At 37.5% G+C, this 22,917-nt stretch overlaps 1 protein-coding gene across 1 annotated transcript; it reads left to right on the plus strand.

Moving 5' to 3' along the window:
* The first annotated feature begins 7 nt into the window (after positions 1 to 7).
* Positions 8 to 17,825, plus strand: LOC139733327 (uncharacterized). The gene is made up of 19 exons (XM_071644165.1): positions 8 to 87; positions 1,489 to 1,746; positions 2,325 to 2,425; positions 3,358 to 3,483; positions 4,351 to 4,488; positions 4,925 to 5,051; positions 6,157 to 6,263; positions 6,529 to 6,709; positions 7,852 to 7,935; positions 9,183 to 9,331; positions 9,753 to 9,971; positions 10,623 to 10,872; positions 11,800 to 11,981; positions 12,554 to 12,640; positions 13,695 to 14,035; positions 14,459 to 14,593; positions 15,411 to 15,519; positions 16,564 to 16,684; positions 17,441 to 17,825. Exons 1-19 carry the CDS (start codon positions 9 to 11, stop codon positions 17,671 to 17,673), a joined length of 3,027 nt encoding a protein of 1,008 aa, XP_071500266.1. The 5' UTR covers position 8; the 3' UTR covers positions 17,674 to 17,825.
* The last annotated feature ends 5,092 nt before the right edge of the window (positions 17,826 to 22,917 follow it).

The raw sequence follows: 22,917 nt of genomic DNA on the forward strand, positions 1-22,917 counted from the left end.
TCGTGATGATGGCGTCTGTTGCTACAGGAAGTTACAAAATCTCCGTAACCGTTTCCATGGTGATTGTTTTGTTATTCTGTTCAAAGGGTAAGTCGTATAAAAAGAATTCAAGCAATTTCTCTCATAATGATCAGAAATGATAAGACAGTATGAAAGGAGAGTTTCAGCGACGGAGAAAGTCGTGAATACCTGCGACACAGGCTAGAGATACCTGGTGCTTTAATCCCACTCGTGCTATTTGGTGTCATGACATAGCTAATGATGTTCCTGTAGTCTACTAACTTGAATAGAACCACACATCACAGCCAGGCTCAGATCATCCCACGGCGGAACGTTTAGAACTTGGTCTATTCCGGATCTTAATCATGTGCTTTACGGCCCTCATTATCGGTACCTCATTCGCACCGATAATAGGGCCGTTAAGTGCATGATTGCCTCAATGAAATTCAAGTGTAGGTGTTCTCCAGAAACATATTTTTGAATTTAAATTAAAGGACAAGTTCACCTTCATAAACATAAGGATTGAGAGAATGTAGCAATATTAGTAGAACACATCATTGAAAGTTTGAGGAAAATTGGACAATCCGTTCAAAAGTTATGAATTTTTGAAGTTTTTGTGCAGTAACCGCTGGATGAGAAGACTACTGCAGTGTGTGAATAACTTAGATGTCACATGCGTACAACAATATAAGGAAAATATAAAGAGAATTTCACAAAATGTCATCTTTTGCAAAAAGTACACATTCCCTTGACTCATTACCGACAAATGTTATGGGTAATATTATTCCCCCTGCCTTTAGAAAGAGTCAAGTCAAGTGCTCTTTTATTATGCGAAAAAAGTGAAAATATGTTGAATTTTCTTTATATTTTCTGTATACTGTTGTACGCATATGACTCACAAGCTGTAGTAGTCTCCTCATCCAGCAGTTCCAACACAAAAATTTTAAAAATTCCTAACTTTTGCATCGATTGTCCAATTTTCCTCAAACTTTCACTAATGTGTTCTACTAATATTGTTGCATTCTCTCAATCCTTATGTTTATGAAGGTGAACTTGTCCTTTAATAGTGATTGTGTACTTTTTCAATCCCAAATTAGGAGGTTGTCACATTTAATACTAGTTTTGAGTGCACCTATCCATAATAGAATCCTGTGATTTTGTCCTCTGAAAAATAAACCGACAGAAAAAAAAACCACATTACATGCACTAAAAATAAAAGATAAAATCTTTAAATTAGATTCTATTAGAATCCTATAAGAATTAATGGAAAAAAAAAACTCTTGCACTGTTAGCTGTTTAGATTTTAGCTAAAAATTGAGTAATGTTCCAATGTTAGGAGAGGGGACAACAACTAATTGTTATAAATCTTGGCATGTCGAGCATTCAGTCTCTTGTCAAAGTTTATCATTTTGTACATTTGACATAAATTGATTTTGAATCCGTCAACTGTCAAAACTAATTATTATTTATATTGTATATTGTGTGTAGTTTCCCTCTGTGAGGATTCATCTTCAGTGGTTGTAGATGCTCATCTGACACAGAAGGACTTGGATTCCAGCCTGGTTACCCATTTGAACCAGACAAACATATCATCCACATTGCCTGATCACAAAGAAGATGTCAGCAAAAAGGACCATGAGGAGACTGGGCCCCAACCCTCTCTCCAACAGTTTCCATCAGACACACTGCAAGATCATCTACAGAAAAGCATACACTCACCAGTCTGTGTAGTCTTTTCAGAAGCAGGTGATGTAGAGTGCATAATTTTGTGTGCTGCTCATATAGATATTGCTTTGTTGATACAGTATTCCTGTCAAGTAGACAAACATCTACTTCAAAATAGATCAAGGGAAGTTTGATGTTGTACTGGTATCAGTTGTGACATGAGTCTATCACTTTTATAATGTTGAACAGCAATGATCAAATGAAAGTGAAGTGTACACTTTATTACCTTTGCATTCCCCCCCCCCCCCCCCAAAAAAAAAAGTATAGTTGAACTCTAAACATTGGTTTGCTTAGTAAGAATATTTCTAATTTGACAGAAGTTTGTGAGCAGTATGCGTGCATTATCTGCATCAAGTTGTACTAATCTCATGAAACAATGCATCTTGTGCAGTGATAGTTTGTCCTCGGACATTTTAGTTTTTGTACATTTGTTCAGAGCATATGATATCTTTAATGAGACAAAGCATACATACTAATAAATGAAGTCAGCAAATGAAAAGTTCGCTTATGATTGTCAATAAACATAATAAAACATGTATCTATCTGTATATTCATGCAATTTTTTTTCTCTCTCTCCTGGTCTTTGTTGAATTTTGCAGATTCTGTCTTGGAGGAGAAAGTGTCGCAACTTTGGAGCAAGCTATCGACCTATAAACCATTTAGAGCTTGGAAACTTGGACTCTACCTGACAAAATATGGGGTGGGTATGAAATTCATAAGCTGGCAGCTACTTGTTCTACATTTGATTGAATTATATTGTGTGTTTGTGTTAAGGGTTCTATTTGCATGATTGGTCACAAAGTACAATATTCAAGGTGATATGGGTGTCGGTTACTCATGTTCTTGTTTGTTGTTTTGCTTTTGCTTTTTCATGAAACAGAAAAGTTGTTTGAAATAGTAAGCATCAATTACAATGAAACAAATCATTAACTGTTGAATGTGCTATGTCTTCACTTTGAATTCTTTGAAGTATTTCTTTATGGAGTTTTTTTTTTTTAGTTTGTGATAGCATATTGGATGAAGGAGAGACATTTCTGTTGAGAGGTATACAGATGAAGTATAGATGTTAATGTATATTTATCAGAAGTATCTATATTCAGGTCTTGATGCTAATATTTTTCTCTGGTGGCCTGTTAGGCTCACTAAAGTCTTTGAAACTGAAATTTTGGTGGCCAAAAAAAGAAATGTATTGGCCCAAAAAACTTAAAGGAAACATAACAATCCATTTTGAATTCAAAGTGCTCAATCGGGCCATCAAAAGATAGTCTGTTTGGAAATCCCTATAGCCCGATATCAATTTTTAGTGGCCCCAGGCCAATGGTCACCACTAGTATCATGTGTGTGTGTGTGTGTGTGTGAAAGTGAAAGAGTGAGAGAAACAGACAAAGAAGGACATAGAAAGAGAGAGGGGGGGGGGGATGGGAGAGTGTGTGTGAGTAGTAAGGATATGTCTTAGTTGTACAGAAAGGAGTAGAGATATCCAGTGTGATTAACCCGTTAAGGACGAGTGCCAAGTATACTCAGCCAAGTGTCTATAGGAAATGCATGTTGTAGCAAAATCAATCCGTCCTCAACGGGTTAAGCAACCTTTCATGAAGTCATTTGTTGTTCTTTCACTATTGTACTCTGCAGCCTTTAGGAGATTTTGAACTCCCCAAGTTCCTCCCAACTTTGAGATGTTACATCGGAACAGCTGTCCCTGAAGACTACACTGGTTCTCCCAAACTGAAGAAGCTCTTGCACTGGTTCAAACATTTGGTGAGATAATAGAAATTAGTTTTGTTCATACATATGTAGCTTGTGCCAGATGGGGAAAAAAAAAATGGTAAATTTCAGAGTGCAGAGTATGATTTTGCTCTATTGTGATTTAAGTAGAGAAATGCTTTTTAAAATTTCCTTTCTGAAATATTCATTTTTATGCCTCCGCCACGAAGGTTTAAATGCAAAAAAATATATAGATATATATATTTTATACTGTAATTACACTCTTTCTTCATACCTTGAAAATTACTCAATGCATAAACTTATAAAAGGGTCGGTCAGAAGTTAAGTAAAAGTTCTCAATTCCCCAAATACAGGTACATGCACTCTTAGACAATAATAGCAAACCTAGTTCAAGGAAAGTGAACATTCAAGATATTTCTGACAAACCTGTCATTTCAATATTTTGTCAGTTTTGTGAAACTGTCATAACACATTGTGAAGACAATGTACCATACACCTATTGGGAGAATCATGCATTATGGCGGAGGCATCAGTCGCCATAGCGACATTTCTAGTTCGTTGATATTCTTCATGTTGACCATAGGCCTACTTGAGAAAATCAAAATAATGTAACAATTTTGTGATTTAGAAATGCTCTTTTGCCTTTAAAATTAAGGCTATTCACATCTGATAATTGTACCTTTCTGTCTAGCCATATAGGCCTAACGTTACAGTTTCTGTCAGCATGAAATAAAAACTGAAAATAAAAAATCATACAGTATAAATAGTGGTTGTACATATTGATTGTGAAGAGACCTAAAAAAATACCATGCTAATCAGAATTCTGCTTGAACACTGCACTACGCAGATATTGACTGATATGCAGATATCCTTTCCTTGTGCTCATGGGGATGTATACAGGCTCAGAAGCACCAGAACAGACTGCAGGAAGCCAGTGTCAGTGAGCTCAGAGATGCTGCTGTAGATGAGAGGCAGCTGACTGTGGTAGCCTTCCCTGGAGAGACCCATCACTACAAGGTGGAATGGATGCTACTGGAGGTGGGTGTGTCATCTCACTCACAGAGGGGAATTCCCTGCCCTCCTCTATTCCTCCCCCATCCCCACCCCACCATACCACCATGGGAACATGTTGTAGAATGAGAGCAGAAATGATGAAAGTAACAACTTCATGGAAAATATGCCAAACTGAGACAAATTGAAAAGAAGTTACAATCTCATGTGCATATTGAAATAGGAACTGTCATAATATCATCCCATTTTTGTCCCCTTTAATGCATTATGACTTACAATTGCTGCAGATATGATTCTAATCCACAAGATGGTGTGCAACTGAATAGGAATGCTTAAACAGTGTCAACATTTTTTGACCAAGTCAAACTTTTCCATTCATTGCTGAATATCAAATTTCTTACTTATGGTCCAGATTTCTTTCTTTTTTCTTAAATTTTCTTTGTTGCTCATGATGTACTTTCAGTTAAAGGAAACCTATCCAGAGAACCTTGAGCTGTTTATTGTGCATCCAGGATCCAAGGATGAGGAGTCCCTCAAGCACAGGTTTGGTGTCAGAGTGGAGCCTGCAATCCTGGTGCTCAAAAAAGGAGGTAGGATTCATGTTCAAATCATGAAATTCTTCCGTCGGGTTGTTTTAGGATTCATGGTATGATGCCATTGTGTATGACTCCGTGATTTGCTCATAATTATGTGTTTGTAAGCATACCTTTATCCCTTTCTGTGCCAGGGATTTGAACAGTGTACAGTGTTATGGGGTTTTCTGTGTCAGTTGGTACTCACAGCATTCACAGGGTTAAACAAGGACTGTCACAGCAGGAGACACCTGCTAATCACAGACACTCATCAACAGAATACTGCTTCAGGTATTGGAATAGAGATACTGGATTTCAGAAGATCTTGTGAAGAAAGTTAAGATGGATCCAAGTTTGCTTGATGTCAGAGAGAAGTGAACCGCTCTAGATATGAATAGCTTGTGTCCCCTTGTCACTCTTTCATCAATACAGTCTGTGTTTTTCTGTGTGTGCCTCTTTGGCATTGTCTTTCTGTCTGACTGTCAGTCTGTTTGAAAATGCATCATTCTATGGAAATATTTTGAACAATAGCAACTGTTTAGTAATGTATGTAATTAATATAATGAGGGATAATATTTTTGATAACTATGCAGCTACTTTTGAATATAGTTGACATTGTGTAAGATTAACAAGATCCAATATATAGTTTCCAATGTCATTAATGCTCCCAATTGCTGATTTCTGCATTGCCACATGCAATTTTGTTAAGAAAGTGATTGTTAATTTTCAAGTCATGACATATTTGGTAAGATATTTATGGTTATGACACAATATTCAAGTCATACTTTTCCCGATATATATTAACTTGCTTTATTCCTTTTTCACATAATGAAAAATATGACATTTGATAGGGCTATATTTCATTGAAACAGTCTCTTGATTTTTTCTGTTTTAGAGTGTGTTTCTCAACATACACATGTCAATATGAGAGTTTTCTTCTAATGACCTTCATATGTCAGGAGTCACTGCAAAACAATTCTGGAAAAATTTCCCCAAGGTAGAGAATATGTAAAATATACCTCTACACAGTCATTTGAGGTTGTATTCCTGTATTCTGTGTTTGCAACTTCTAGGGCTGTAATAATACATCTATGATTCATGAAACTTTCTCCATCTACTTCAGATCAACGTCTCCGTGTCTGGCAAAGGTTTGAAGACTACCAAGCATCGATACAGTACGTAGAGCCATTTGTACTCGCCCAAACATCAAAGGGCAAGTCTTTAACTGTGGTGAGTATTTCAACTTTCACCGCTGTAAGGAGTTAAGGAAATGCTAGCAATGTTACATGTGATGTCATGGTAACTGTAATGTCATGGTAACTGCGATGTCATTGATTGTTACTGCCTGTCATGTCCTATGATTATTGTTAAGCTTTATATGAAGTGCACTTCTACAAGTGCTCAATTTGTCTTTGATAAATACTGGTGGAATAGATGAGACAATGGAATCTTTACAAATTATCTTTTTTTCTTCCTCCCCCCTCTCCGCTCAAAGCATAATTTTCAAAGAGAAGTGTTTGGTCAGGAGAGTGCCCCCATCCTCATCTGTTTCTACGCCCACTGGGCCAGTGATGCTGTCCTCTACCTAGAGACATTCCTTGGTACCATGACGACTCTCCAAGAGGAGGGTGTCATGCTCAGGTTTGGCACGGTGGATGTGGAGCTGGAGCAGGACAGTAAGTATTGGTGCCACTTTGATGGTACATTGGGTTGAGCTATTGAGGTTGAAGTCCTCAATTGTACATTAATTTTCCTCAAGGGCAAGTCTCGTTGTAGCCTCTTTGAACAATTATATAACATTCTAAAGGCCATATCCTACACTCAAACTAAAGTTGCTGTGTCTCATTGACATGAGAAATATGGCACAGCTGATTTGAGGGGAAGTGGGTAATGCCTTCATCATCGCAGGGACATAGAATCAGTTGATGAACTTGCTGAATAACCAAGTTCCTGTTTCATGAAGCATTTTGCTAGAATGCCATTGTAAGATAATTGTCACCATGGTAACAGCTTCTATGCAGCTACAACTTTGAATATTTTTATTATTAGAGTAGCAGATGCGGTCATTTTAGTTGAGAAAGGTTGCGCATCTCATTGCAATATGAGGTTCAGAAGGCTTCAATTCAATCATAATTCAATCATAATTTATTTCCAATCATCGAAAATCAAAAAACATAGTACAAAGTATACATGTGATGAAATATTGTTCAAACGTTTGCATAAGATTCATGTAATATATATACGAGACATATTATAGAACAACATATAACATGTACAATATTTAGGAAAACACTGTATAAATACTTCGTGGGCGAGCGGAAAATTAATTCGATTATGGAAAATAGTGATCCACTAAAAAGCATAGCTTGTCGGACGTGGATCGCTAGACAAATAATGAGTAAATTATATACTATTCTATAACAATATACATGTAATTATTTTGAGATACATCGGTTGGGAAAAAATATAGAATACCAATGCTAGTGCCCGGACACTGCTCACTGAACCACGTGTACCGGCTTCATGGTTTGTCTTGGGGTAGGGGGAAAAATACAGAAGGCAAAGTTAAAAAAAATAAAATTAAAAAAAATGAGCTGTAGTTTTGCAGGAGAAAAAATGCCAACTGAAGTATGGAGTATTTTTTTCCCAGGCAGAAGTTTAACAGTCCTGACACTTAATCTATAATGACATTTCTGATAGCTTGTATTCTGTTAACCACAGCTGTTCAGTTCACATCACAACTTTCCGTTACCTATTCATGCATACACTTTGCTTGTTAGGTAATGGTGACATGATATTGCATGCTCTCTTTCAATAGTTGTTCCGAGGTGGGTGAGAATTCCTGAAGTCAAGGGACTGCCTTTCACAGCTCTCTTTTGGAGAAACCAGGAGAGAGGGAGAGGTGAGTGATTGTTTCTGTGTTGCATACAAGCAGTCAAATCAGCCCAAAGCGAGATTGTTTGTTGACCCTTGAGGTGCAGCTTCTCTTTCATGGAAACACTGAGTGAGAAATGTACTTGTGAATCAAATGTTAGTTTTGTATACACAAACTTTAAACTACAATGTAGTTCATCACATGGTTTATTACATGGGTAATTTAACTTTTGATAGGTATATTTATTAGTCCATGTCAGGTATCAGTATATATTTTGGTTTCAATATAATTGCCTAGCAGCTTTCACCATCACATTGCATGTCACAGGATATTTCAAATTGCATGCTTTTATCCACTGTGTGAATTGTTGTAGTATACATTATTTTCACTTGCACAACTTGGTAAAGATAATATGAAAATATTCTTACACCTGATATATCACTTGATTCTGGATTTAACTCCAAGTATATTAAACAATTTTCTTATTGATACACAGTAAGCCTACTATTAAATCATATCTTGCATAGCACACATGAGGAGTATGTTCCAGTGTATAGCAACCTCGTAGCAACCATTCTATTCATGAGATCGTTGCACAGTCATCCAGTGGAGGACCACATTATGCCATAATCGGTGATCTTAAAGGACAAGTTCACCTTCATAAACATAAGGATTGAGAGAATGCAACAATATTAGTAGAACACATCAGTGAAAGTTTGAGGAAAATTGGACAATCGATGCAAAAGTTATGAATTTTTAAAATTTTTGTGTTGGAACCGCTGGATGAGGAGACTACTACAGCTTGTGAATCATATGCGTACAACAGTATAAAGAAAATGTAAAGAAAATTCAACATATTTTCACTTTTTTCGCATAATAAAAGAGCACTTGACTTGTCTCTTTCTAAAGGCAGGGAGAATAATATTACCCATAACATTTGTCGGTAACGAGTCGGGGGAATGTGTACTTTTTTCAAAAGACGAAAATTTGTGAAATTCTCTTTATATTTTCCTTATATTGTTGTACGCATGTGACATCTAAGTTATTCACACACTGCAATAGTCTTCTCATCCAGCGGTTACTGCACAAAAACTTCAAAAATTCATAACTTTTGCATCGATTGTCCAATTTTCCTCAAACTTTCAATGATGTGTTCTACTAATATTGCTACATTCTCTCAATCCTGATGTTTATGAAGGTGAACTTGTCCTTTAAGTTTGCTTTTGTTTCTTGCTCTGTATCTTCATATATTTCTTTCCTTGTATGTTTTTCAGGGAGGGGCATACAGCAGATAGCAATGCCACAAGGGATGCCAACCCCACCAGCAGTTGGAATGTTCCTGACAGACAATAACATCACATTAACAGACAGAAATGGAGGACCATTCCATTTTGCTGTGCAGGGTACTTCATATGACATGGAGGTACGAAATACAAGAGTCAGTCAGCACTTATGCCAAAGAGGTTGTATCTCACAGATTGGCTAATTTCTAGCATTTTTCTACTTTTAGTATGTACAGGGATGAAAATTGGTATTACCATTGTGTTTTCTGTGAACTTCTGCTTTGCCATTTAGATGAAATTAGGCTAATAAAATAAGAGTCAAAATATGCATGACATGATTTGTAATGTTTTCTCTTCATCTAGTCAGATCAGAATTCTCCATAGTATGACAGTAGTAAATGGTATTATCTTACAACAGTGTCACACACTGACTAAATGCTTTTATGATGTCATGGTCTTTTTAATACAATGTATACTGATAAAAACAAAACAAACATTCACTGAGAAATAGCGATAAGAGTGGCCCAATCATCATTTGATATCATTCACCCCCCTTTTTAGGTGTCATTGGGAGAGTCCAGCCTGGTGATGCCTGTGTGTATCACATCAGTCAACACTTCCATCGAGGGGAGGGCAGACCATTGGAGTGAGGGACCACCCACTTTCAAGCCCAGATCCTCTAGGAAAAAGAGTGGTGGTATTGGAAAGAATGTTTCTGCACACCAAGGAGTTGACAGTGACACCAGGATTACAGGTCAACTACAGTCTGGAGAGCTCTTTGTAAGCATGTTTGTTGATATTATAGTCTATTTCAAAGACTACATAAAAAGTAGATATTTTACACACAAAAAAATGAGTAAATGAAAAATTGATGAATTACCAGATTCTATCTAAAGTTGGCATTTTTAGTAGAACAACACATTTCAGATTTTATGAGAAATGGCAGTAGCTTGAACAATCGGGTATTTATTTGTTTTAGGTTGTTGTTGTTGTTGTTTTACGATATGCCCTTCACATACTCTGGAACCGAAATCTTGTGATTTTAGAGGCAGAGTCTGCCATGATAGTGATGTACTGTTAATGAGTGTCAACCACTAAAGATCATCAAGCACATAATTCTGTGCTTGGTACTTGGAGCATGCACACATCTTCTTCTAACATGACCTAAATGATAATCTTGGCTAGACTTTAGATAAAGGGTTAACATGGACCACAACAAGAGCTTGGAATCTTCTTGACAGCCAGAAAAATGACATTTCATTGAAAGCTACTGACAATATGAACAGCACAGTGTTCATGATCTGATCTTCACATCTTTGTTTAGACTTATTAGGGCATACCTGTGCACACATGTATTTCCATATGTCCACAGCTTTGAAATGCAAGATGCTGGTTTTGACTGCATGCACACATTTTGTATAATTTTGTCAGGCATCTCGAGCCACTCCTCAAATTGGCAGCATCACCCAAGTCACTGACACAAGTTGGCCACATGTCATTGAACTTTCTCACGGAGACATGAGAGCAGAGGAGCTGCAAGCACTCGTCAACGCCCAGAAGAACTCTAGGAGGAGGGACAAACCCAAGACCAATCTGGTCTTCTTCATCCAGGATGGATGCGGGAGTTGCCGGCGGCAACAAGCCATGTTTGAAAGAGTGGCCAAGAGCGTAGAATCTGTAGGTAGGTACACAGAAGACTGCTACATACTATCAGAAAGAATGTGTACCGTATAAATAGATTATGACTCATTCTATTAATGACTTATCTACGCTGATGGAAGATAAGTTCAATTTAAAGGGACTGTACAGTACTGGTTGAGGTGGGGATTCATGTGTTGAACATTCCTACATGTAAGTGAGATAATGAGAAAACTCTTATGAAATATGAAAGAGCATGTAATTTTAAGAAGGATTCAATGTTTGTTTGATGAAAATTGGTTTTCAAATGGCTGAGATATCCAAAAAAGTGATATAATAAAAGGCGACAGGCCACGCCTTTTATTAGGATCTCTTTGTTTCACCTTGTTTTTGGATATCTCAGCCATTTCAAAACCAATTTTCATCAAATAAACTTTTGATACCCCTTTGAATTGCATGCTCTTTGACATCTCATAGAGTGATTTCTGAATATCTCGCAAAATGTTAAAAGTTAAATCCTCACCTCAACCAGAACTGTACACACCCTTTAATGTTTTATTTTCATTGATATTGTCTATCATTTGCCATGGTAATTTTGGAACAAATGTGGGACACCACTATTTTAAGTATCTGGTATTTGTCAATTTAGATTTTGTAAGTCTATTCAAAACACTAATGGAATGAATTTCAAACAAAATCACCTTCAGCGCTAGAAGTAGATTTGTATTAAGAGAACAAACTCTGGAGTTGTGAGACCCTTTTTCATGTACCATCAAAACGTGGCAATCTACAAACTGTTCAGACAATTTCAGTATTGTTCGATATGTGGTCAAATATCTATTGAACAGGTTGTCATGTGGGCAAAGCAATGCCTTTAATGAATCCAGATTCATAAGTTGATTATAATCATTACATTTCATAATCCTACTGACACAATTTTATGATCATGTCCAAATGAAAATGTTCCCAGAGGGTGGCTCTGCTTACATCCTCAACTGCACGTCAGACCCACTGACATGTGCCAGGCTCAATGTCCGGGGATTCCCCACCCTGATAGCCTTCAGGACGTTTGGTCAGCACAGCAGTGAGCGGTGCCTGTCCCCTAACCACCATCAGCACACACTGCGCATGGACTACCATGGAGTCTTGCTGGTATGTAGGGTGTTTAGGAATGTTTCGCCCAATATGTGGCCCTCACTTCAGACATTTATATTCTTTTATTGTTTTAGATTGCACCGGGAATATCTTCCACAATTGTCAAACTTGGGAATACATCACTTCCTGGTCAAGGAGAGAGGGATAGACAGAGAGAGATATTAACAGGAACCCATGTATGCCTTCAAGATTTATTTTCAATGAAAGAACCTTGAGACTCAGAGAACAAATGAAATACAGTTTCAGCAACCAACAGCACTGTACTTTAAATCATATACAATTTTTGGTGTTTTCACTAACAGTTCCAGGCCAGTTTTGTTCCTTTCATTGGATTCTATGGGTTTATACATCTCACAGATAAGATGAGAGTGTCCAACATTATTGTTCGTGGTCAAAATTTGTACTTTTAAACGTTGTCTTAAACGTGAGAGTTCAGAGGAGGTGTAGCACCATGAAAACATGACAAAAGCGAAAAGAAGAAGAAGAAGAAGAAGAGGAAGAGCAAAGGGAAGTGGAATGAGAGAAAAATGTGCTTCACAATCAATTTGCTCTTGGTATTCCATTGACAGGAACATGAGATCATGGAGTGGTTTGCAGAGATTGCCGTGCCCAGGGTCCAGATTCGATCTCATGAAGACATCCAAAAAGAGCAAAAGGTAAACAAATATAAACACAGGGAGCCTCTACAGTTATCCTTGACACATCACAGAATATATTTAAAGGAGACATCCGGATGATTTTCAGATTTTTACATTTGAACAACTATAAATTAGTTATACTGAGGACAGAGTTTCAGATTTATGATAATGGGGATGAAGAATAAGAATATTTTCGAAACTTATAACAAATTGCAATGAACAAGGATGATGACATGGCAGGGTCACCATAAGAATGCATGAGTTGGGGTCAAGGAAACGGAACAAAAGAAGAAGGCATGTGTAGATTATACACAGGTGAACTCGCAAGCAAGCAGTATTGTAATGGAATTACACTGCTACATTTCTGAAATATATGAGCCTCCTATGTCATCATCCTTGTTCAGTGTAATTTGTTTAAGGTTTTCAAAGTATTGTTTCTCTGCTCAAGAACCACAATAAATTCCACAAATCTATACATGGAGCTGCCCATTTATGAACTACATGATGTGAAATTATGAAAATTGTCTGGAATGCCCCTTTAAATGGGGAAGACATCAAGAAATAGCAAAGGTTAGAGAGGAACAAAGTTTGAGGAGCATCCTATTTATCATTGACACTTCACAAATTATAATCTGGTAGGCAGAACAAAATCAGGGAAACTTTCACATTGAAAAGTTGAAGTTGAGCAGTGTTTTGCATGTAGTATCAACAAACAAATGAAATCTTGTCTCTTCTGACACTTAAGAATTTGGTCTGATTTCATTTGAACTAAAAACTTGCATCTAGTGTAGCTGCTAACTGTGACATCTTTTAATTACTCCTAATTTTTCTGAACCTGAACATACTCCTATTCAAAACCTTGAATCAGGGTGGGTACATTATGGGGTAAGCATCGTGACACAGACCTTATGATTGGGATTGAGTCACATTTAATGGATTGACATCAGACTGTTTTTTTGATTGTCATCAGTTGAGTGAAAACTATTTAAGGATTGTTTACAAACCATATCGACATGCACGTCTTGGACGCTCTTTGCCATTATGTACATGACTATCTGTGTAATACTCACAGACAACAGACGTAATCCTTCAAGCCACAGTCTACCCAATCACCATAGCTGGACAGTACCTGAGATCAGTGGGTGGAACCAAAAGCTGGTACCCACTGGACTGTTTCCAGGTGGCCTGCGAGCGTCTCTATGGCAAGGCTCGCTGCTTCGCTGCCTACGCAGAAAACATCAAGCAGGCCGACAGGCAGAGGATTAGTGAGGGAACAGCGTTGATCATCAGCAAAATCGAAATGCAACGGCGGGATGGGGTGGTGTCAAAGGTCATCACCAGTGGCCGGAACCTGATTGCCGCCCTGCAAGATGAGGCTGATTCTCAGATACATAAATTCCACACCCCTCATAAGTAAGTGCACCTGGCTTAAAGCAATGTCCTATTCAAAAAATGCTTTACTTGCTCCTTCTAGAAAATTTGTGGAAACATTAGACCGAAGGCTGCCAACCCTGAGTCAGAGCTTTGGAGTGAGACACTGTGAGGTAAGGAGGATGTATGGTGTAGAAGGAGGACCCGTTAAAATTGAGTGAATTGTGTGAGAGTTGGCAGCCCTGCAAACCTTTTTTGTTTTCTATTTGTATCAGCCAAAGTTGATTTAGATATGGTATGTGGATGTTAAAGCCATGAAATTCAGTATCCAAAAAATGTGTTCAAAATGTGTGGACTTTTCATTTAATCTGTACTGCATGCCTTGTTAGCGACACAGACATTATTACAAGTGCAAACAGTTTGATGATATGGTGGTATTGCCCCTCCCTCGCCCGTCTCCCTCAGGTACAAACTAAGGTCAGGCCAGAAGTGCGAGGACGACCATGCCGCCTGCACAGACCTCATCACAGAGTTCGTTGAGGACCACAGTCGACTTCCCGTCACTCATCTCACTGTGACATCATTCCACGCCTACTCTAGGTAAGTGGAGTAGATATGCTACCAGAAGTGTGATTTTTTTTTCATTATCATAGTCCCACTTGTTAGTTGTGTAGTTTTGTTAATGATTCCAAACCTACAGTGGAATTATTGATTTAGAACCATGTATTGAAAGGAAGGAAACAGAAAGAGGTCTCTTCACAAATTTCAGGCATATTGGTACATCATGTATTTCATCCTTGGAAAGGCAAACAAACAAACAAACAAACAAACGACAAACAAAACCTGCCAATAAGTATGAATTGGAAATTAGATGTGCATTCAGAAATGTATTTCCAATTTCAATTTCTGCGAGTCAGCTTACATGGTCTCATCAAGAACTATTAAGTTTATCAGACCGTAGTGACATAGTTAGTGTCTTACCCATCATTTGATTCACACACAAAGTGTCAATGATATCAATTATTTAAGAAAAAAAAATTTCTGTCTGTACTAAAGTCGGTAGGAAGAAGCTTACATTCTTACATTCCTCTAATTCTGAGGAAGTTAAGGCCTTCCTTCCTTTAAATAAAAAAAAAAAAATACATTTTTGGGAAAAGACAAATACTGTGGAAGAGCTGTTGAAGACACATGAACCAATAAGGCTATTTTGCTTTTTACTCCAGATGACACACTAAATGAAATATGTGTCAACTGTTTTAACATTTGCCGTGAATTTAATACTGATCTGCTTCTCAAATTTATCAAATGTTTTCCAAACTTTTTTTCTTTTCTTTTTTAAATAATCAGTCCTCGTCAGACTATCTTGTAGAGCTGTCATAGTGATATTATGATCCTTCACATGCTTTATTCCTTCAAGTGTGGGGTTTGACACCAAGCACAAGAACTCTGTCTTCAAGAGTGGCCTGCCTGTCCTCATAGCCCTGGCTCATAGAGACCAAATGGAGGATGGCTCACCATTTCAACAGGTATCTTACACCAACCACCCCCACATTATTCCTTGACCGTTGACCCTGTGTCATTATATCTATGACTGGTATATGGGAGAGAATATACAGAATACTTATTCATCTGAAGGGTTCATAATGTTATTGAAGGAGGTTTCTGTAAAACACGGTATTTTCGTGACATGAAATTTTCGCGAATTGGAGCGGACGGCCTTTTTCGTGACATGGCATTTTTGCGAGTTACCTCTAACATTCAATGTGTATAGTGTAAACAAGAACTTTCACATGCATTTTAATTTTGCAAATCTTGGCTCTTGCAAAATTCGCGAAATTAAAATGCATGCAAACATTCCTCGTTTTACAGTATATTGCCCACGACGTGCAATGCGTATCCCAATTTTACTATGTGTGGCTTCCCCTCATCACAGTTTGTTAAGGGAAAATAGTAACACAATGGAAGAAAATATACAAATAATGTTCTAAATCTTCCTTTCTTTACATCAAGTTTACATTACCTTGACCTGATTGAAAAGGCAAGTATCATTGTCCCTGCCTTCAGGAGGAGCCAGGTCAAGTGCTCTTTGGATATCTTAGCAAAATTAACTTTTGTGAAATTCTCTTTTGAATTCAATGTATTGTAATCTAGCTCCCATATGGTGGGAACAGCATATGGAATTGATCAAAACTTTCAGAACTTTTAAACAGCTTCTCTGATTTTTCCCTCAAACTATCACAGAGTGTTTCTCTGATCTTTTTGCATTCACTGAATAAATACATTGTGGTTTGGGGGAAACTCCCTTGGAACAGGAGATCTCAAGTTTGAATTCAGCCTTACCTATCGTGTGTGTACGCACTCAAGTGTTAAAGATGGATACCTGTCTATGTCAGGGTTATAATTCTTATAGGGCCTTTTTGTGAGAGCAATGCCGGTACTGACACAGTGTACTCCAGTAAGTTCGACCATATCATAATCCTAAGGTCATATGGTTTGTCACTGAGGATTATTTGTATCTCGTACTTACCATGTATTCTATCCATCATCCACACTGTTGCCTCCCCCTCAAGGCACTGATATCAGCAGCCTATGACCTCTACCAGGACCTTGTCTTCACATGGGTGGATGTGGAAGAGTTTCCACGCTGGGTGGCAAGATTCGTCCCTGTCCATTACTCCAAGTTTGTCCTGGGTGAGTATACCATGGATTAAAAGTTAAACACAGCCAGTAACTCAAAGCTCAGACTCATACTTGCACTAACAGGGTTGAAGAGATAGATGGACAGATAGATAGGTATATAGATACCGGGTAGATACACATGTAGATTAATAGCTGGATAAATAGATAGATAGATTGATATATAGATAAATAAATAAATAAAATAGATGGATAGATAAATAGATGGACGGGTTATAAGATAACTTGATGAATAGGTGTATACAGAGATAGATAGATAGATAGATAGATAGATACTGTAAAACGAGGAATGTTCGCGGGCATTTTAATTTCGAGAATTTCGTGAGCGTCAAGATTCGCGAAATTAAAATGCCCGCCAAAGTTCTTGTGTACACTATATGCATTGAATGCCTGTGGCAGTTCGCGAAAATTTTATGCCACGAAAAAGGCTGTCAGCTCCAATTCACAAAAATTTCATGACGCGAATATATCATGTTTTACAGTAGGTAAATAGATATATATATATATAGAGAGAGAGAGAGGGAGAGAGGGAGAGAGCTTTCACTCATGCAGAAAATGAACTAATTGGGGACCAGTAATTGATTACTTAGGAACCACTGAATGGAAACCATTGGTCAGTTGCTATGGACTACACGGAACTTCAGAAAATGTTTAACATGCCTTCATTTCTCAAATTTATGTGACTTCCTCTAATACTGACGAAGGTTTTCACCTCTCCTTAACACCTCTGACCCTGTTCAATCCTGACAGAACATGAAAACGAGATTACGGAGGAGTACCGCCCATCTCTCATGGTCTACCCTCGCCTCTGCATCGTTCAGGCCGATGATCACCGGCATGCTGCCTTCTACCCACCTGCAGACGGCTTCTCACTGACGTCAAAGTTAGTGGGTAGGACTATTGGGAGAGAGGAGATCACAGCGTTTGCGAGGGATTTCCTGAAGGATCCACCTGGCATGATGAGGGAGACAGAGCATTTCTAGATGGAGAAACAATTTAATAGAGAAAAGTTTGATATCTATGAACATTCAGGGAAATAGTTTAATCAGATGTATTTGTTGCTCAAGGTGGTTTGCTAGACTTATAGCTTGCTTGCACTCCTTCACTTTACGACCTACCCACTGTACTCTACAGACTACTTTGGTGCACAGACTATATGTATGTTAGCCATGCTTGTGACATGGGTCACAGGTATGGCAGATTCTGGATAATTGGAAAGGAAATGAGGACTATATTATGAGTGATGCCATGGTCAGTATGACAGAGGCAGCTAATTTCAGGTGCTGCTAAGTAGACATTTTGAATCAATCTTTACCCGCATTAAAACAATTTTCATAATTGTCATCATCTGTGTCATATATTTCACATCTTTATGGTTTCTCTTCTCTCACTCTTGTCACTAGGGCAACTTTACCTACCAAAAATAAAAGAAAGAAAGAAAAGAAATTCCAAGTAGCTCAGATACAACTCAGTGCTTGTAGTATTCATACAATGTATTCAGATTATTCTACTACATAGAGATGATAGTACTGTAGTCTTGGAGGTCAAATAGTCAGTAAAGCTGTTTATTAATTTCAGTGTGATGTCATTGATTTTAGATCTCCAGATAACCTGCTTGTGACATGCTTATACCGTCCAAGAACAAATTTATGTTTAGTTCACAGCTTTGACATATCTTTGAGAAAGGGCTTCAAGCATTATTCATCTTGCTGAAATATTTTGATAACAATTCTTTTGATTTGCAGGTGTGTAGTCATAGCAAAAACGAGTACCAGTACCTCAATTTAGATTGGACTAGATACTGTTGTAGTGTTTGCATGATAATGTGTGTGACATTTGTGCCTTGATTCTTGGAAAAGAACTTTCCGTCCATGTTGTAGCAGAGCCTTGAAACAGTTTTGAATACTACACCTTAAGATGAATTTTACTGCCAGAGTTTCCTTCCTTAATCAGTATGTATGTATGTGAAAAAAAGAAGATTCTAGTGAAGTATAGTTGTCCATAGATTGATTATTTTCTGCTTTGGGATGATTAAGACATTTCAGTAAACTCCGAGATATTCTGCTGTGAGATACAGTGTATTGAAGAAAATGTATGCAAATAAGTGGCCACATGAATAGTGACATTTTGCATGAGTAAGTGATGTCAGTACCTAGACATAGTCAGCAGGAGAATTTGATGTAAACCAAGATTGTATTTAGAAATATGAACATTAACTCATGAACAGAAAAAGGAAAATTGATTCTTGACTTTTGGGGGAGATTGGCTTTCCTTCCTGAAGAAAAAAGAGAAACAAATTAATGTTGCAGTGTGACTGATTTTCAACTCACATCTCCATGGAAATGTGAATATACAAAACATGGTCTGTCAGTTCCTCTATACGTAGCACAGTTTTTTTTTTTTTTTTTTAAAGCAACATTCTTGTATCTCGAATCAGTCATGTAATTTTTATGAAAGGTTCATATAGTATTTTGATACTGGTTTGAGATTAATGCGAATTTGATCTTTGTAGAGACATCTTTTTCTTCATGTGTGATAGTGTGCAATACCTGGTGTGTCTGAATACTCACAATTCTGTCTTTCATCCTCTATTGTTCCATCAATCTTGTATTTAGATACATTGTAGTTTGATTGTCTTCTCTATTATAATTTCATATGATCCATTTGCACACAAAAAGTTCATGTGTCAATGTATTAATGTGAGAATGTCAATAAAAGTGAGCTGTCAATCCAGAACAAGGCTTGGTTTTCTCATGGAGTACATTGTAAATGTACTGCTGCACCTTTTATTGAAATGCCAAATAGATACATGTACTGATGATGATGACGTTGATGACCATGATGACCATGATGAAGAGGACAATGGTGACCTTGATGACCATGATGATGATGACGATGATGGTGATGATGATGATGATGATAATTATGATTATAATGATTATGATGGTAGCAGTAGTAGTAGTAGTTTTAGTGTTAGTAGTAGTACTGTAGTAGTAGTAGTAGTAGTAGTAGCAGTAGTAGTAGTAGTAGTAGTAGTAGTAGTAATAGTGGTAGTAGTAAAGGTAGTAGTAGTAGTAGAAGAAGAAGTAGCAGTAGTAGTAGTTGTGGAAGTGATACATGTAATAGTGATAATGTTAATGACAATTATGATAATGATACCAACAGCAACAATAATGATAATAGTGATAGCTGATATTATGATAATACTTTACCAGGTACATGTGTATTGTTGTTTGTTGAAATCAGTTTGTTTGTGCTGTTTTACCAATCCCTGTCTCTCGTGGAGTAACGTGCTTCTTGTAGCTGAGTCATTGTCCCCGCTTCTCGCCGAACGCTCTAGGGTTCGTCACCCTCACGGATCCCCGTCATGCAATTAACGGTCCCCCGAGCAGGAGGTACCTCGGCAAACTTAATGAAGTTATAGACAGGTGATGTATTCACCCATTGTGTGCAGTTTGTCATTGGATTGGACAAGGACGACGTATTCGCCTGAAAATTAGTAGTAGATATTGCTCATTCTTAGACGGAGAATCTTTGTGAATTACCGACTCTTTTCATGCAATTTCATCGGAAGTCATCTTTTCTCTTGTTTTCAAATTGATGCAAGAACATTCGGTACCGTGTAATCATAGTAATTATCAAGGCCTCAAGCAAATCAGTATCACAATATAGTCATTCTACACTGATGGACTAGACCAAGAAAATTTGTAGCATTCCACACAAGAACACACCTATATCTCATTTTCTTTGATGAGTTCGTATACCATGTAATAACCTGCATGCCCCTTTCAAGAAAAACATCGTAACACATACAATTGCATCGACAAGCGTAACAGAGCAGCTAATCCTATACCCGTGTAGTTGTTTGTCATTTAATCGACAAGTCAAGGTCATTACAAATCCGTCGTCAAAACATGACTGCTGGTTAATTTACAATGTATGATCCTAGATCGTCACCACGCGGTTTATGTTCGAGACAATCCAGGGGCGTCCCCAATAACAAGGGTTTTGTTCTGGCACAAAGCCCAAAATTATGAAGCTTATCGTGAGGTTACAATATTCACTGGATAGTCCTCTGAGCGCCACCTTTTAACAATGTCATTGACATCATGTACACACAGGTTGTTGATAAAAGTAGGGAAGTTAATGTAGAGCCCTGTGAAACAAAGCGTTGACACTAATCGCAGATTTAATACAGTACTTCAATAGTTTTGGTTGAGATGGAACTTCAGGTTTTCAACCTTTCATATGAGATAATTGGAAACCTTTTGCGATATATGAAAGAGCATACATTTCAGAGAGGAATTAAAAAATTATCTGATGAAAATTGGGTTTTTAAATGGCTGAGATATCCAGAAGAGGATGACCATTTACTCTTATTAGGACCACTTTCTTTAAGTTTGTTTATTGATATCTCAGCCATTTCAAAGCTCTGAATACCTCTTAGAATTGTATGCTCTTTCATATTTCATAAGTTGTTTCTAACTATCTCTCAAAAATGTTAAAGTCTAAATCCCCCATCTCAACCAAAATCGTATATCCCTTCAAAATACTGGCATAGACAAATCAACTTTATGGTTGCCAATTTCTTCTCTTTTTCCCTTTTCTTATTCTTTTTATCCTTCGTCATAATCGTCATCTCTCTCTCTCTTGTTTGCTTGTTTGTTTTTGTTTTTTTGCTCTTTTCATCATCTTTCCCTTCTTCACCTCATACTTACACTTGATGGTCATCACTCCTCCTTAACTTCTTTTTCTTCTTCTTCTGCTTCTTCTTCTGTTTAATCTTCCTCATCTTTTAGTCTTCTCCTTCCCCAATTTTTATCCTCAGTTCATCATAGTAATCACCATCACCACCACCACAAGTACCATCATCACCATCCTCCTCCTCCTCCTCCTTATCATCATCATCATCATCATCATCACCATCATCATCATCTTCATCATCGTCAAAATCATCATCATCACCATCCTCCTCCTCGTCCTTATCATCATCATTATCATTATCATCACCATCAAAATCATCATCATCTTCATCATCGTCGTCGTCGTCGTCGTCATCATCATCACCACCATTATCATCATCACCACCACCACCACATCATCATCAACAATATCGTCATCGTCATCATCGTCGTCATCATCATCAACAATATCGTCATCATCATCATCATCATCATTGTCATCATCTGTTTCATTTCCAAAGAGGCTCTTTCAACGAAAAGTGACGTCATAGACGGAACTCTGCGACAGAGTCTCGAAACAGAATTTGATGTATAGGATGTCGATGTTGTGCTTCAAAACTGATTAATCCTCAATGCTGTTCATATGCACTCACATGCTATCCAGTGGTTGTTATGGGGGTTTTTTATTCGGAAAATAAAATCAATCAATCAATCGATCAATCAGTCAAATATGCAATGTGACTTGAAAAGAAAGCGTTACCCAACACATCACATTATAAGAAGACATTCTAGCAGCCCAAAAGGTACACGAAAGAATAACAGAATAGGTCCTAATTGCTACGAGAATAGATGCTAAAATCTGCTCCAGGGTTGAATTACTTCAAATCATGGAGGCTGAGAAGTAGAAACAGAGAAAAATATGCAGAAAAGAAAATATATATAATATATGTATATATAAAAGCGCTCAATTTATTGTGAATAAATGAATGAATATATATATATATATATATATATATATATATATATATATATATATACATACATATGTGTGTGTGTCTATGTGTGAACGTGTGTGCGTGCGGTTGACAGAGCGAGGGATACGAAGAGAGGAAGAAAAAGGGAGAAGGGGAGAGAAAGAGAAGGGTGAGGGATGCAAATGGAGGCAGATTGAGCGAAAGAGAAAAAAATATATAACAACAAAGAGATAGGGAAGATATGGGGAGAAATAACAAAGCAACAAAACAGTACTAGCAGCAAAAACTACAACAAAAAGAAACCGATACTTAACACACAGCAACTTTAAGTTTGGATAAAGGAAGTGTCTGGTAAGTCCTTAATTAAGTGCGACGAGTTGAGCGAAGAATCTCGTCAGCGCGGACAGATACACCCAGACGGTTAGAGCACCAGGCTCTACGCACCGTGTCGCCCACAACTCTTAGGAGCAAAGACGAGCAGACTACTCAAGGTGCTAATCTCTGAGCAATATTCTCCTACATTGATTTTGAGAGCTATTTTTCTATACTCATGAAAGAGCGAATAATCAAA

This window comes from Diadema antillarum, unplaced genomic scaffold (assembly GCF_040938485.1).
Source record: "Diadema antillarum isolate AM-2024a unplaced genomic scaffold, OU_Dant_1.0 seq00000471_RagTag, whole genome shotgun sequence".
In the NCBI taxonomy this organism is placed as follows: Eukaryota; Metazoa; Echinodermata; class Echinoidea; order Diadematoida; family Diadematidae; genus Diadema; species Diadema antillarum.

What these genes read in the sequence shown, in the direction of transcription:
- LOC139733327 (XM_071644165.1), top strand. Translation starts at nt 9, where the DNA reads ATGGCGTCTGTTGCTACAGGAAGTTACAAAATCTCCGTAACCGTTTCC. An exon ending in TACAGTCTGGAGAGCTCTTT is followed by an intron (nt 9,972 to 10,622) that starts GTAAGCATGTTT and finishes TAATTTTGTCAG; the next exon opens with GCATCTCGAGCCACTCCTCA. An exon ending in CAAGAGCGTAGAATCTGTAG is followed by an intron (nt 10,873 to 11,799) that starts GTAGGTACACAG and finishes AAATGTTCCCAG; the next exon opens with AGGGTGGCTCTGCTTACATC.